Source organism: Mixophyes fleayi, chromosome 5, assembly GCF_038048845.1.
Source record: "Mixophyes fleayi isolate aMixFle1 chromosome 5, aMixFle1.hap1, whole genome shotgun sequence".
Lineage (NCBI taxonomy): Eukaryota > Metazoa > Chordata > Amphibia > Anura > Limnodynastidae > Mixophyes > Mixophyes fleayi.
The window spans coordinates 41,452,342-41,470,076 of record NC_134406.1 but is presented as its reverse complement, the minus strand read 5'-3'; the positions used below and the strand labels follow the sequence as shown (position 1 = coordinate 41,470,076).

Here is a 17,735-nt window from a genome sequence, read left to right as displayed (position 1 = left end):
AGGACCTGCCAACCATTGCAGACATGTCTACTCTCGCTGCATTGGATGCTGTCACAATAGAAAAAATTGTGGATGATTACTTTGCTGACACCATCCAAGTAGACATGTCAGACAGTCCATATTGTTACTGGCAGGAAAAAAAGGCAGTTTGGAAGCCCCTGTACAAACTGGCTCTATTTTACCTGAGTTGTCCCCCCTCCAGTGTGTACTCGGAAAGAGTTTTTAGTGCAGCGGGGAACCTGGTCAGTGAGCGGCGAAGGAGGTTGCTTCCTCACAACGTTGAAAAAATGATGTTTATAAAAATGAATAATCAATTCCTCAATGAAGTACAGCACTGCCCTCCAGATACTACAGAGGGACCTGTGGTTGTGGAGTCCAGCGGGGACGAATTGATAATGTGTGATGAGGAGGAAGTACACACTGTAGGGGGAGAGGAATCAGAGGTTGAGGATGAGGACGACATCTTGCCTCAGTAGAGCCTGTTTAGTCTGTACAGGGAGAGATGAATAGCTTTTTTGGTGTGGGGGCCCAAACAAACCAATCATTTCAGTCAAAGTTGTTTGGTAGGCCCTGTCGCTGAAATGATTGGTTTGTTAAAGTGTGCATGTCCTATTTCAACAACAGACCTCTCAACTGCAGCTCATCCCTCCTCTGCGGGGATAATGTCTCCTGTGCTCTGACACGTCACTCTGTGTACTCTCAGCCTCAGGATCTGACACTACAGCTACCATGCCTCTTGTAGCAGCCCTCACTCCAGGGCCTCTTCCATGTGCAGTGTCCCCCTCTCTCTTGGGTTCACTATAGTGGCATGGAGTTCTCCCCCTCATCCAGGGCACACATTCCTTGCCCTGGCTCAGTCACCACGCTCAGACTTCCAGGCAATGCTGGGGGAGCCTGGGAGCTTCCACCCCAGGTCCCCAGCTACAACTCTCCTCTCCTGTGTCTTCTCTCTCTTTCTGACACTTTAAAGATCGTGCCTTTAAATGAAAAAGTCAGTCTTCATTGCACGACTATGTGCAAGTGCAACAGGGACATTTTTTTGGGTTTACAAAGTCAAACAATAACACTACGACCCTGTCTGTCTGGGGTCTGTCAATGACGAATTGTCTGGAGCATGTTTTGAGGAGGTATTGTGGCCCCGGTATCAAATTGGGTACCGGGGCCACCCCACTATGCAGTCCAGATACTTGTTTGGTGGAATTCCGACACGTGGAGGGTTTTTTAATTATATTGTGGCCTCGGTACCAAAAAGTGTACCGGGGCCACCACACTACGCAGTCAAGATACTTGTTTGGTGGAATTCAGACCAGTTGAGGGTTTTATTATTATATTGTGTGGACCACTCTATCTATACCACACTACAACTCTATACCACTCTATTTCCTACTTTAATTCTATTTAATTCTATTTCCTACTTTAATTCTATTACTAATTAATTTACATAAAGAGGAACAAAAAAAACCAATTTTACCAAAAGTATAATATGACTTAGACTTACAAACACTACACTTGAAAGATCGTGCCTTTAAATGAAAAAGTCAGTCTTCATTGCACGACTATGTGCAAGTGCAACAGGGACATTTTTTTGGGTTTACAAAGTCAAACAATAACACTACGACCCTGTCTGTCTGGGGTCTGTCAATGACGAATTGTCTGGAGCATGTTTTGAGGAGGTATTGTGGCCCCGGTATCAAATTGGGTACCGGGGCCACCCCACTACGCAGTCCAGATACTTGTTTGGTGGAATTCTGACACGTGGAGGGTGTATTTATTTTATTGTGGCCCCGGTATCAAGTTGGGTACCGGGGCCACCCCACTACGCAGTCCAGATACTTGTTTGGTGGAATTCTGACACGTGGAGGGTTTTTTAATTATATTGTGGCCTCGGTACCAAATTGTGTACCGGGGCCACCACACTACGCAGTCAAGATACTTGTTTGGTGGAATTCAGACCAGTTGAGGGTTTTATTATTATATTGTGTGGACCACTCTATCTATACCACACTACAACTCTATACCACTCTATTTCCTACTTTAATTCTATTTAATTCTATTTCCTACTTTAATTCTATTACTAATTAATTAACATAAAGAGGAACAAAAAAAACCAATTTTACCAAAAGTATAATATGACTTAGACTTACAAACACTACACTTGAAAGATCGTGCCTTTAAATGAAAAAGTAAGTCTTCATTGCACGACTATGTGCAACAGGGACAGTTTTTTTCTTTACAAAGTCAACTAATAACACTTGGACCCTGTCTGTCTTTAACATACTTAATGGGATCTCAATGACGAATTGTCTGTAGCATGTTTGGAGGAGGTATTGTGGCCCCGGTATCAAGTTGGGTACCGGGGCCACCCCACTACGCAGTCCAGATACTTGTTTGGTGGAATTCTGACACGTGGAGGGTGTATTTATTTTATTGTGGCCCCGGTATCAAGTTGGGTACCGGGGCCACCCCACTACGCAGTCCAGATACTTGTTTGGTGGAATTCTGACACGTGGAGGGTTTTTTAATTATATTGTGGCCTCGGTACCAAATTGTGTACCGGGGCCACCACACTACGCAGTCAAGATAGATAGATGCGTATCATAGATAAAGTACATTCAGTGGTGTGGGGCAAATTGAAAAATATTCAAAATGCACTGACATTATCAAAAACAAGAGGTTGTCACACGCTAAAACTCCAACATGTATATGATGGAGAGGATGGAGGAGCAGCCGTATGTGTAGTGTAATGCAGACCTGTTGAAGGTTTTTTATATATTTTATTGTGGTGCCCAGTGCCCACTCCTCTACGCAGTCCAGGTACATTTATTGGTGCGATTCATAAAAGTTCAGGGTTTTTAATATATTGTGGTGACCCACTCCTCTACGCAGTCCAGGTACAATTATTGGTGCGAATCATAAAAGTTCAGGGTTTTTAATATATTGTGGTGACCCACTCCTCTACGCAGTCCAGGTACATTTATTGGTGCGATTCATAAAAGTTCAGGGTTTTTAATATATTGTGGTGACCCACTCCTCTACGCAGTCCAGGTACATTTATTGGTGCGAATCAAACAAGTTGATGGTTTTCTTATTATATATATTGTGGTGACCCACTCCTCTACGCAGTCCAGGTACATTTATTGGTGCGATTCATAAAAGTTCAGGGTTTTTAAGATATTGTGGTGACCCACTCCTCTACGCAGTCCAGGTACAATTATTGGTGCGATTCATAAAAGTTCAGGGTTTTTAATATATTGTGGTGACCCACTCCTCTACGCAGTCCAGGTACATTTATTGGTGCGATTCATAAAAGTTCAGGGTTTTTAATATATTGTGGTGACCCACTCCTCTACGCAGTCCAGGTACATTTATTGGTGCGATTCATAAAAGTTCTGGGTTTTTAATATATTGTGGTGACCCACTCCTCTACGCAGTCCAGGTACATTTATTGGTGCGATTCATAAAAGTTCAGGGTTTTTAATATATTGTGGTGACCCACTCCTCTACGCAGTCCAGGTACATTTATTGGTGCGAATCAAACAAGTTGATGGTTTTCTTATTATATATATTGTGGTGACCCACTCCTCTACGCAGTCCAGGTACATTTATTGGTGCGATTCATAAAAGTTCAGGGTTTTTAAGATATTGTGGTGACCCACTCCTCTACGCAGTCCAGGTACAATTATTGGTGCGATTCATAAAAGTTCAGGGTTTTTAATATATTGTGGTGACCCACTCCTCTACGCAGTCCAGGTACATTTATTGGTGCGATTCATAAAAGTTCAGGGTTTTTAATATATTGTGGTGACCCACTCCTCTACGCAGTCCAGGTACATTTATTGGTGCGATTCATAAAAGTTCTGGGTTTTTAATATATTGTGGTGACCCACTCCTCTACGCAGTCCAGGTACATTTATTGGTGCGATTCATAAAAGTTCAGGGTTTTTAATATATTGTGGTGACCCACTCCTCTACGCAGTCCAGGTACAATTATTGGTGCGAATCATAAAAGTTCAGGGTTTTTAAGATATTGTGGTGACCCACTCCTCTACGCAGTCCAGAAAGATACCTTGTTGCAACGTTTTGGACTAATAACTATATTGTGAGGTGTTCAGAATACACTGTAAATTAGTGGAAATGCTTGTTATTGAATGTTATTGAGGTTAATAATAGCCTAGGAGTGAAAATAAGCCCAAAAACTTGATTTTTAAACTTTTTATGTTTTTTTCAAAAAAAATCCGAATCCAATACCTTAAATCCGAACCGAGACCTTTCGTCAAGTGTTTTGCGAGACAAATCCGAACCTCAAAAATAACGAAAATCCGGATCCAAAACACAAAACACGAGACCTCAAAAGTCGCCGGTGCACATCCCTAGTTATAACTAGAGTTTACATTTACATTTTCTTTAAATGTTGTCAAATAACATATTTTCTTCTACAAACAAAGTCCTGGGACTTATTTGTCGGTATTAACGTCACCTGTAGTCTACATGCATTGAAGACAGCCATCAATTGGCATGTAATCAGTGACATCACAGGAACATGTGACATGGGTACCTAGTGAATTGATAGGCTGCAATTTCATAAAGGTTGCTCGAGCCCACAAATCTGCTGCCTGAAAGTGTAAGTGACAGTCGTCATTTAATATCTGTGGCAGTTGATACTGTTTATTGTTTGCTCCGATGCCAGCTCTCCTTTACTCAAGAGCATTTTCTTCCTTCTCTCCATTACACATGGGGGGAAGCTTAATTAATTTTAATCAGAGGAAGACAAAGCTCTTGTGTAAAATGAACCATTGGGGTATACAAGGTTAAAAAAGTCTTGAAATAAATGATTTTTTTAGCATATTATCCATATAAAATTGATATGCTGGAAGACATAATATATAAATAGAAAGCTGAAAGAACAAGTTACTGTTTAAAAGGATATAAAAAAAACGCAGTTTAAAAAAAATCTATGTAACACTGACATTGTTTAACAATTAAAGGAATATATATTTAGAATACATGAAGAAATGTCCACACTTTTATTAGTTTTGTTTAAAAAATATCTATAAAATAGATGGCTTACTTAAATTATCTTCATCATCCACGCTGCTGGCCCCAGGATTTATAAACTTGAAGGGTACTATGAAAGTTGACAGCATGCTAAGTTTTTCTGGAAGAAAAAGAAACATTATTGTAAAATACTGTTCTGTATTATTTCACTCTTTACACCTTTTGATATGTTTATATTGCATTCTTACTAACTTTTTTCCTAGGCTGTTTAAGCAGTTTAAAATCTGACTTTAAAAACATTAATAGCCATTGATACATTCTGTTGAAGTCAGGAAACAATTTAGTGGCTTTACACCCATTTCCTAATTTTCAGTTACAATGTATCTTTAAAGCATTTAATGTAAATTAGCTGAGCACAAGGCACAAAAGAAATACATTTGAATGATAGTGTCTGTTTGAAACTGCTGTCCAAAGCACTTAATGAAGTAGAAAGAGGAACTGCATGCTACTGCTAGGAGGTGAGATAAATTTAGGACACTCCAGTTATAGCGGGGATTGGGTAAGGTCAGAGAATGAATAATGGGGCTTCATGCTAGTAACTTTGTCACACATCGAGCTAAACTAAGTTCTAGTCACTGCTATTTTAGGTATTCATTTCATGCATACGGAGTCACTTGGTACATTCTCCTATTCATCACAGTGTGATATGTACAGTTATGGAAATTGACCTGCATATAATCAGTGATGCAACTCAGCAGTCTTTTAACCTTTGTCCTCAAATTATTAGTGTGAGAACAGTCTGCAAAACTTGCTAATATCTTTGAAGAGGTCAATGTACATTGATAGTAATATATTGGCAATTTCAGTGGGTTCTTATGTGATCAGGTTGTAATTTGGTAGAGTGGTTAAATACACTAATAATGGCACCCATACACATTGTGATTTTAAAAAATAAATGTAGTAATTTTAAAATATATTATGACTACATTCTCCCATATGTGGACCCGAAAAAAATCATCTGGTTCGATCAAAATCTAATCAGATATTGTTTTCATTGATCCGTGTGGTAAAGCGATTGAACATTTCCCTCCATACAGTGATGCTGGATCACAGGATATATGTCAAGTTTACATTTCCCATATTCCCAATCAATCTACATAGAATCATGTTTTAGAAATGTGGATCCAGAGGAAAATGCAAGCTGTATAGCCATCAAGCTCATTAAAGAATAACCATATTCTAAAGGATATCTAAACCTAATAGGCAAGTTCATTTAATATGAAAAGGAATCCTAAAACTTAGTTGTGTGACATAGGCAAAGGACAGCTTTTTATTTACTTGTAGAGAAATACCCAGTGTGGGGATCGCTTGTAAGCTATTGAGCCAAATTCTACCAGACGTGAGAGGAATCACAATTTAAGGGTGAAATCATAGCCCTTCACATTGGCTTAGTCTGATCTTCAGAAACAGGAGCTCAGGCGGACCAGAAAGTCCTTAACACTGTTTTGTAAGTAAGTCCTCAAGTAAGTCCTCTATAGTCCTTTATAGATCTAAACTTTAACATCAACTGGCTTTTGGAGGCATTTGCCAATATGTGCCTTGTAGCCTTTGTAACAAGCCAAACCATAGTGACTGGAGAAACACTGGAGACTTCAACTAGGGACAACATGGATTAACTCCACAACGGCGAGCAGAGCTAACAGTAGAACCTTACATAACTGACCTAGGAAAATGGGACCATTGAAATGGGACCACTTATCTACATGTGGATGGACTAATCTCTGATGCCACATATTTCCTCTCTTGAGCAAGTAGTACCTCTGGTGCAGAATCCTCCTCTTTATCAGGGCATCTCTATTCTAGCCTTCTAGACATACCCTTCTTTTTCCTTCCACCTTCTATCGAGAACATAAAACCCTTAATTACACACAAAGGTCCCAATGGGCTGAGGTTGAGAGAGAGCTTGACCATGGTCAAAGGGTTTCACATTAAGCATCACTGCATGTACCACTTGTTTTTAAGCTGTTTGGGACAAGACGCTCTTTCCCGATTTCTAACATCTGTAGTTTTTGCTGTTCTCAATTTGTTTCTCATATATGCTGTATATTGTATTATATTGTGGGGTGCCATGTAGATTAATTTACATACATGCATAACAGCCCTTTGTATGACCTTTGGCTGTCCCTGTTTTTCTTCACCATTCTGGAGCCTCACATGTATTTCATAAAATAAAACGACTACGAGCCAACATGCTGAAACCTGACATACATTTATAATGCCAGCAGAACAACTCTCTCCTTCTAAATGTATGCTTTTATTTAAATTCCAATAACTCATTATGCACCAGATATCATTATATTATTTATATTTGCTCTTCAAAATACATAGCTGCAGGTTCACATTTTCAGAAACCTTATATTGAATATCATGATTCTTACAAATGAATTTTACAAATGGCTTTTTAGTTCTGTAGAAATGATGAAAGATAACAAGAAAGCCAACTCATAATAAGCATCCTTCTTATATCTCTATTATTCCAAATGTATGACTTTATTACAGAACTTATTGTCCACAATATATTGCATTTTATAAAGGTGGTATAACAAACAGTAACAGTTACAGACACAAAAGCTGTAGAGTCTAAAACAAAAGTGTCCAAGAACACTGTATGTCCAGATACACAAGGTCCAGGCTCAGTAGATGACAGTTTAGTGTTGGGTTCCTATTGTAATAACAGAAGAAGCAAAGTTGTTCCCCATATTCTTCCATCGTCTTAAACACAATCCTTCATGGCACTATATTATTAAGTAAATGTTATTACTTTTCTACATTCAGGTATTTATGTAGGTGACAGTGGTTAGGTAAATCTGTGAACCGCGTTAGTACACCTATCACTTCTGGACTGTGGACTGAAGAGAAAGTCATGAGAATGTATTCATGGGAACCAGTGACATCACTGAATCACATTACTGGTTCTTAGTAAATAGATAGAATTCTCAAATATTGTGCCAGTTCCCAATTATAAATGGATATATAATTGAATAGCAATCAATAAATGAATATCAAAATATTCACATTTCATATTTTACTGATGTGTCTGAACAACTAACAGAAAAGCGAAATAAATGTACCATGTTCGCAATTGCACTTAGCCACTAGTCCAGCATTCACCATATAAGGATCCCCACCAAAATGTCTGCACAGATCCCTTTTTGTCTAAAATTGGACCTGACACTAGCTTGTGTGTCCGTCCTGTGTTTACATGTTATATTGTTATAATAATAAAATACATGGCTAGCTACATGTAACTTAGGGGTAAGCACCGGATTTTCAAATGATGGACTTTAGCTTTCACCAGCAAAACTGGTGAAAAAAAAAAAAATTCTATGTACACAAACAACAGAAATCACAATGTTGCACTATCCTCTGATGAAGTTATATATATTATAACGAAACGCGTTAGAAACCTGGTAGCAACTATTCTTTATCCTGTGTGCTGTAAACGACATATCTTTACTGCTGATCTGGTACAACATGTGTATACCCTGGGAGATTGTACAGCAGCTTGTGGATTGAGAATTGCATTGGGTAAGGTGCAAGTGATAGCGGCAACACCAGCCATTCATTTGCCGTGAAAGAGCTGTTACCGTCTAAATCAATACAATTAGTGACCCCTTATACCACAAGGGGTCTTCACAAGTGATTTCAACACTGCGGGCCATCGTGGAAACTTTTCTGCTGGTACAGTGATCTGAAAATAGGAGATGCTTCTGTATATGCAGTAATGGATTTACATATATACTTCGTTCTTGAACGGATAACACATCAAGCTATTGTTTTCAGCTATACATCATCAAATCAATGCATTTTAAATATTGCAGGTCTGGTGCTGGAATACACTTCTGATAAGTATAAGATTTTCCTAGATGGATTTATGTCAACTACATGTTCTATCAGTATATCAGAGTTATAATTATATCCAGTGGCGGAACTACCATTGGTGTGGCAGGTGCAGTGCACCGGGGACCATGGAGATAATGGGGCCCACTGCATGGCACATGCAGAGGGTCAGGGGCCCGGGTTCGCTCCTCCCCGGCTCTCTGCATAGGAGCCCACAGCTCCCTAGTTGCTCCTCTGATTATATCAATTGAATTGTCACAACCCAGCGCTTTTGTGTATTATATTTACTAGTAGAACATTGTTGTCAGAACATGAATATGTGCTAAATATTTTGGGTGGAATGCAATTACCGTTGATGTGGCTTACGGACATCGTGCCACGCACATTGCTGACACAGTAGAAATCTTCGCTCATTTTTCCTCACTCCTCTATGGGGTGCGATAAAACATGAGTGGAGATGTCTGTCATAATCTCAAAGTGTCTCACGCATGTCCAGAGAAACTTCGTGGCTATTTGAATTCCCCCTTTGGACTAATAGTTTTACGAAATTTTAACAGTGTACACTGTGGGAATAAATCCATTTGATATTTTAATAATGTCATTTCAGTTGTGTTTGCAACAATAAACAGATTTTATAGATTAGAAGTTAGATTTTATGTATTACTAACTAATTTTTCTGTATAACCGATTTTTTATTGATTCTAAACACTTTAGGATGGGCGCTGGTTTTTTTTTTCCCTTTCATTTTCTAGTTCTACTAGAGTTTAACAAACTCTTTGTTCCAGCTACCGCCTTGTGTTTAATACTTTTAGCACCCAAATTTTCTCTTCTTAGTTATCACAATGTAGTGCTATAACCTTGTCTCATATTTTAAATAGAGATGCTCAGGCTCGGTTCCTCGAGAACCGAACACACCCAAACTTAGGGGATCCGAGTACCGAGCCAAGCCCGCTCAGTACTGTCGCGCGTCCTCGGAATCGAAAACGAGGCATGTCGTCGGATCTCGCAAGTTTTTAATTCCTTTTTAAGGTTCAACATAGCGAGGGGTGGGAGGGAGGGCAGGCCCCCATTTTTCTTTTCTGCCACTGCTGTGTGGTAATGTGTCCTAGATGTGCTATGAACTGCCGTGTGCTTGTGTCATTGCTCTGTCGCTTACCATCTAGCCAGGTCCCTGCGGTATTTGTCCAAAAGTGTATGAAAATAATATTGTGACCTGTGAGGTGGTCTAAATTGACTGCAAATGACTTGAAATATTGGTGTTATTGAGGTTAATAATAATGTAGGGGAAAAAAGAGCAAAATTATGTGATTTTAGCATATTTTAGGATTTTTTCAAAAAAATCCAAAACCAGAACACACTAGGGTGGTTTTGCCAAAACCAAAACAAAAACACGAAGCTAATCCAGATCCAAAACCCAAACCAGTTCACGGGGGTCAGTGAACATCTCTAATTTTAAACAGTATTTCTGTTTTCCAGGGGATGAGGATTCCAGTCACCTTAATCACTCCTACACTTACATTTACGACTCAAATGAGTATAACAAGTTCCTTTTCACATTACAATCAAGGGAGATTCACAATGAATTGTTTATAGCTCATCAATATGGCACTGAATCGTTATGTTTAATGGCCTCATTATTGGTATTATTTGTTGTGCAAAGATTTAACTGTGAAAAGGACAATGAAATTGGAGATGTTGCATTAGAAAAGGAAATTAAATGATTTGTTGTAAAAAACACTGCTATTTATCTATAAATAATCACCACTGACATATGTATAAATGTACAACTGATGGTCTTTACACCCTGCATGCCTTAAAATGTGTGTCAGCATCTTTTATCTAATAAATGTGTTGTCGCTGGGATGAATTCCAGTTGGCGCAGAAAGATTTGAGACCTGAAGTGCCGCAAGACGTTGATAGTCATAACTCCTTCACTCATACTATCATGAGACGCGAGATGACTGATTAATCAGATAAAACCGTCTCTGCGATGAAGGATTAGCTGCTGGGGAGAGGATGAGCAGGGAAAAAAAATACAACGGAGCCTCTTCTTGCAATGGAACGTGAACCTGCAATAAAATGTATCAAGCACTTCACATATTGTCTGAATTATTGTACCTGTCTTTAATTTATCATGTGTGGATTTGTAAAAATAACACTGGAATAGAATAGAATAACACTGGAAGGCAAATTAGGTCTACTTTATAACCAGTGTTCATTTCTATCATATTACATAGCGATAATTTGCTGGACAAATATACAATAAAGAAATTGAAATGAAAGGATCGTATTTTGATCTACAACACAAGACCCTGTGTATTTCACTATGCCAAAATACATATGTTTTCTGTGCTATATCCATTTCTGCCTTATAAAAATCCAATATATTTTGGTTAAATATTTTAGTGCTCTAGAAGCTGAGAGGCTATGCCAAAAGATCTGTCACTATTCCTTTAAAACTATACTTTATATCTTGTGTTTTGCCATATTAAAGCAAACATGGTCAAAGTGCTATAAATGTTGAGGTACCTGTACACAATGCATTAGATGCTCATATTGGGAGAAAACATGTTTGTGCTTATTTTAATTTGTAAGAAACTAAAAAAGTTAATCTGACAGACAATAGCTGTGTGGGGTTTAAGCGAATCTAGTGAAGCTTGCCGCTGCATCCAATGTAATGTCTCATCCTATCCTTCATTTCCTGCCAGCAGCCTAAGTCTATACTCGTTTCCAGAAGCCTAAACATAACCTCCAGCAGTGGGTTATGGCATGGTCCCCTCCTTGGGTGCCCTCTCCTCCTTGAGCACTGTGCCCCTCCTCTGCAAGTCTTACTTTAGTCGTTATGAGGGATCATGTCAGGGTTTTGTGTGCCCCTTGGTAGTATGGGCCCTGCAGCCCAGAGATGTGAGGAGACTACATGGACACTATCTGCCCCTCTGTTCCATATGCAATCAATCATCACTCATTCAATAATATACACACCAAGCAGTAGAGAGAATATGGCCATAAGCTTCTTTTAAGTTCCTGTAAGATGAATCTTAAAGGGAGGGGTGAGCCTTGCAACCAATTGCCCCCAAAGGGCCATGTATACCCTGGCAGATAGCCCAAAATCCGAAGGTCACAACGACAGTGTCCAATCAATTGACCAGAGAATCCTCTCACCAGGTGGAAATCCAAAACTGGGCTATAACAACCCAAAAATTTTGGGGTGAGAACCCATCCAGGACCGCCATCTGGCTGATTCCCAGGGTTCCCTCAAAATATAGTACAACACAGGCTGTGACAAACCAACAAACCCAGCTCCATATTGAAGATTGCCATCTATTCCTTTTTCTTCTCATTTTTCTTTTCTTTTTCTTTTCATTAGCATACGATCTGATTTGTCATATATATATATTTTTTTTTTTAAATTCTCATTTAATTTTTTTTAACAGGTTCATGCTTTTTCTTCTCTTTCTTTAGTAAACAGTTATACATCATCACATATAATTTACAACATAACAGAAGCAGTGAAAATAGCATCATTCATCTAAGCCAGTGGTTCCCAAACTTTTGCAGTTCGCGGCACCCTTAGAGTCTCCAAATTTTTTCAAGGCACCCCTCCAAAATAATTATTGAGCAGTCCTGTTTTAGAAGTAGTTGGGTCAAAAAAATGTAATAAGTATTTAGGTCAGGACAGAAATACTTATTTAGTTGCAAAAATGCCCCCTCTGCATCCAGACACTCTGCCCTCAGGCACTCTGCCCCCTCTGCATCCAGACACACTGCCCCCTCTGCATCCAGACACACTGCCCTCTCTCACACTGCCCCCTCTGCCCTCTCTCACGATGTCCCCCCCTCTGCCCTCTGTCACGCTGTCCTCCTCCTCTGCCCTGTGTCCCCCTCCTCTGCCCCTCTCATGCTGTGTCCTCCTCCTCTGCCCCTCTTTCTGCCCGCTGTCACACTCCACTGCCCCTCTGTCTGCCCGCTGTCACACTCCTCTGTCTGCCCGCTGTCACGCTCCTCTGTCTGCCCCTCTGTCTGCCCGCTGTCACACTCCTCTGTCTGCCCCTCTTTCTGCCCGCTGTCACACTCCTCTTTCTGCCCGCTGTCACACTCCTCTGTCTGCCCCTCTGTAGACTGACGTCGATATTCAGTGACAGCTGCGGGAGAGAGGAGTCTGCTGGGTCCCGGCGCTGTGCGGATTGGTAAGTTTATGTGCTCTTTGTTTTTTCCTATGGCTGGCTCCCGGCACCCCAGTGACAGTGCCGCGGCACCCCTGGGAGCCGCGGCGCACACTTTGGGAACCGCCGATCTAAGCCCTTTACTAATCTGGGTGAGGTTACCTCTGAGTGCTGTTCTGGAAAGAGGGGGAGGTGAGCACACTTTCTGTTTTTATATACATTCACCCTGCTGGGCATGTGCTGTTCATCTCCTCCTCATCCCCTTCAATGTCCTCACTTCCATCACCTAAACTCCCAATATTCCCCTTACTGTCTTATGGGAAATCCCATAGTGGGACCAAGGTAGGCTCCTTGCTGTGGTCATGACCCGCTAGCTGATTCCAGCATAGTTAGAAGCAATCTAACAGAGGCTGAAGATGGCACACCGCATGGATTAGAGAACCAGACACTAGAGGAGACTACACTGGAAGACATAGCTGGGGTCAGAGAACTTATTTTTCCTTTTTCTTTTAATTAAAACATGATTTTTAAATCTGGTGTGCCAACAAGCAGTTGATAGTGACAATTATCAGAATAAGGACCACTTTAAGTGGTGTTAGTGTAAAATACAATATCTCACTTTAGACAGTAGAAACTATTTCTTGCCCCACATATTAACATTCTGACATCAATGTACTGTACAATGTGTGCACAATGCAGTAACCCATAGCTAACAATCAGCAGTTAGCTTTGTTTCGTTTAGTGAAAGTCAGACAATGATTGTGTTTGATTGCTCTGAGCTACTGCACAATTGCGTTTTTGCTTTTTATTAGTAAATAGCGCTCTGTTTTGGAGTTATAATCAACTGTCATTTACAATATTGCAATTGTTGTTACATAATATTGAAAGAAAGAGAGTAGCAATGAGAGATCAGCCCGCTAACTAAAATCCCTAAATAAAATGAAATAAAATGTAGCTATGAAGAGCCAGATTGTAAATCAACCAGGGGTGGGGTCGAAGCGTCCTCCAAAGTAATATTTTTGCCCACTGTACCAACAATTAAAACAGGCAAAGAGATCTCTTAGACTTGTTAGTGAAATATTATACACAACATATGCTGCAATATAATAAAAATGTAAATAAAAATGATAAACTATTTACAACACTATGCAAATCTATAAATAACAAAAAGCTCAAAATCACCAATAATAAAGATTGAGTAGAGAACATGCGGGATAGAGTTTATTGCAGTGAATTGCACAACATGTTACTGGAGATATGTGACCTACTTACAGATTTTTTTGACCTCCCAGTGACAAGTACGGGGGCGAGGTGATGTAATTTGTGTCATCACGGTCCCCGCACCGCCCACTGCACTAGGGAAGTGGGCAGGATGCGATAGGGTGGGCTTATATTATTATTAATCTTACAGGGAGATTAGGCAAGTATTATATATGATATCATTAGGTGTTGATTATTATGTAATTGGGGGTATGGCCGGGTCCAAAAATTCTGAAAATATGGCAGAATGAAGACAAAGAGGTAGCAAGAGCAACACGTCAAGTTTATTCATAGTTTGCACAGAGAAATAACATAAAACTATGTCTTGCACATACATTCCCCTGTGTGAGGCACAAATAAGCACAGAAAATGTTTGAGGTTAGTGTTGTTTTTTAGTTCTATATCCCAAGCTAGTGTCAGCTAAAGTAATTGGAGACCTGTGAAAAGATACAGAGGCACAGACGCTTATCCACTGTGCAATACTAACTGCAATAAACTCCAGACTCTGTTCAATGCAGTAATTAAACTATGTTATTTAAGACAACAACCCAAATTGTCTTGCCAATGAGCTGAAAGTTATTGTACCGTTTGGGGACGTCACTTAATTCATACCTATTTATAAACTAAATTTATATGTAAGTGGACAGTTAAAAAATTGACTATGGCTGAATAATTGTACCATTTGATATTAATGATGCAGCACGGTGACTAAGTGGTTAGCACTTCTGCCTCACAGCACTGGGGTCATGAGTTCAATTCCCGACCATGGCCTTATCTGTGTGGAGTTTGTATGTTCTCCCCATGTTTGCGTGGGTTTCCTCCGGGTGCTCCGGTTACCTCCCACACTTCAAAAACATACTAATAGGTTCATTGGCTGCTATCAAATTGACCCTAGTCTGTCTGTGTGTGTCTGTGTGTATGTGTATGTTAGGGAATTTAGACTGTAAGCTCCAATGGGGCAGGGACTGATGTGAATGAGTTCTCTGTACAGTGCTGCGGAATCAGTGGCGCTATATAAATAAATGGTGATGATGAATGATTATCTATTGAGTCTGTCTGTCTGTCCCTCCCCTGACAAAAAGTCCTGTAAAGTTTTAAAAAACAATAAAATCTAAGTGCAAACAAAATGGGCCTGATTCATTAAGGAAAGTAAAGTAAAAAAATGAGTAACTTTGAACCTTGGCAAAACAGGGGGTGGTAAATTTAAAATGTGAGCACAGATTTATAATTGGGGTAGAGCATGTCCTAGATCAACTTTTAAAGTCAGTGCAAAAAAAAAGCTATCAAGTATAACAAACTCATTTGCAACCCTTGCATTGCCACGTGGTTTTGCCAAGGTTCAAAGTTACTCTTTTTTTTGTTTTACTTTCCTCATTGAATGAGGCCCAATGTGTTATAACTGTGTTCTGCAAATACCACTCATAAGGAGGAATCTATAGAGATGACGTCACGTCACATGTATATTCCAGCTTTAATAGAAAGGAAGCCTTGCATACAGCATGTCCTATAATGACAATATACATATGGATCTGATGTAAGTTAACAAAGAAAACAGACGGTACTTAACATTGACAGGCACTAAAGTAATTTCAAACTATAGCTATTTTGCATTTCTCTTAATGTGCGCCATTACTAATTCTGTCGGAAATAGATCATTTTAAATGAACAACAACAATTAGGCAGATGGCCACTGACGATTTGCCAAAATGGAATTAGTTATGTTTAACAGAATCTCTTTACATCTTAAATTCTAATTGCTATTCACAAGCTTCTTTGTGTCCCTTAGAATTGTTGATAATTAATATATTGCCAGTTACACAATAGAATAGTGATAATTGCTCATCATAGTTGACACTTTGCGAGAAACGTATTCAATGTAAATCAGGCTGCTGTGTATTTAGAAAACTTGTACTTGTGTTCTAAATGCAGGAACCGACAGGAACAGAAACTTTCTGCAGCATTACCACTTGTTTCTTTCATCCCAAGGGAATATTGAGTTAATGAAGGGTAAAACTAATAGGAATGTAAAATTGTGAGACACATTTACTAATTATTGAGATTCCAAAAGTTTGTTCAACTTTGATAGTTTCAGCATTTCCAGAAGGGTGACAGAATAGTCCCCATTGGAGATATGTTACATTTTATTTTTCTATTATATTTAAAAGGTCTATGCAAAATAAGGTCTATGCAAGATACAGAAGATCATTTATCGTAGAGCAATTTCAGATGTCTGTCTGTAGCTTTAATTCTGTGTAAAATATGTAACCAACACATTTGTAAGATGCATGGATGAAGCCGGGATATGGAGAATGTTTTATTGAAATTGTATATTTTATTGTGTTCAGGTGTACACCTAAACAATGAGCTATGCATTTGACCCATCCAGAACCTTATAGTTCCTTTTCAATAGGATTTTCTTTTTTTAGTTTGCACTATTAATTATTTGAAGCCTTTCAAACAGGGATGAAGTTAGACATTGAGCCCCATAGCAACATTTTTAACTGGCCCATGTGTACCTGGAAAGAGTGACATAAAACACACATATGCACATGAGGCATTAACCTGTAATGAAGATGATGCAAAGAGGGAATCCTGATTACCGCATTGTAAATTATACATTTCCCTACATTTTGGCAGAGGGTGAGCATGGTGGGCCAAACATCCTAGATACAGTTATTCAGCCATCATGCCAAAAAGTTGTATCACATGGGACATGAGCAGTGTTGTTGGCCAATGACAGAGCTTGTATTGCAGTAGTTTGACAATCAGATTTTCCAGCCTGCTTAGCAAAAGTCTGATAAGTTTTTGATTGGGTAAGTTGGTCACCTTGGTCACACACAGATGATGGGGCAGGTTGATTTGCAATATTGACCTAAGCCAGTGGTCAGGGAACAGGGATAAATTACCCTGAATGAGGTAAAAATGAAATTCCTGGGGATAATGCTGCCAATTTACACGCTGTCAGTTGGATTGTAGACTGCTTTGAATGTGAAATTTCTGTTGTACCAGAAGCACTTGTTGAGCTTCGATCAAATAATGAAGCACGCATTGCATTTGAAAACAAAGCAGATCTGTCATATTTTTGGATGTCAACAGCTGCAAAGGCGTTCAAAATTGCACATGAGGAGGCAGTCAAAAAGTTGCTGCCTTTTGCAACAACTTACCTTTGTGAACAAGGATTTTCCACTCTAACGAACATAAAAACAAAGCAGAGAAATCTATTGGACACTGAAGACTGTATCCAAATTGCTCTGACATCAAAATGCCCCAATATTAATGCTCTCGTATCAAAAATGAAGCAACATCATTTCTCCAAAACCTGAAGATTTGAAGTTGAAGCTTTCAAAGAAATTTTTAATAGATTTAATAAAAGTTCGAATTCCAATAATATATGATTTCCTTCCTTTCAAGTCAAGG

General features: G+C 39.4%; 1 protein-coding gene across 3 annotated transcripts in view; it reads right to left on the bottom strand.

Annotated features, from left to right (window-relative positions):
* The window catches only part of ADARB2 (adenosine deaminase RNA specific B2 (inactive)), a 501,356-nt gene that overhangs the window by 179,692 nt on the left and 303,929 nt on the right, over positions 1-17,735 (bottom strand). For all 3 annotated transcript variants that reach the window (XM_075212079.1, XM_075212076.1, XM_075212077.1), the window contains one exon: positions 5,069-5,155. In XM_075212079.1, the coding sequence (XP_075068180.1) occupies positions 5,069-5,144 (76 nt within the window). In that variant the 5' untranslated portion in view covers positions 5,145-5,155. The remainder of the gene's footprint in view (positions 1-5,068; positions 5,156-17,735) is intronic.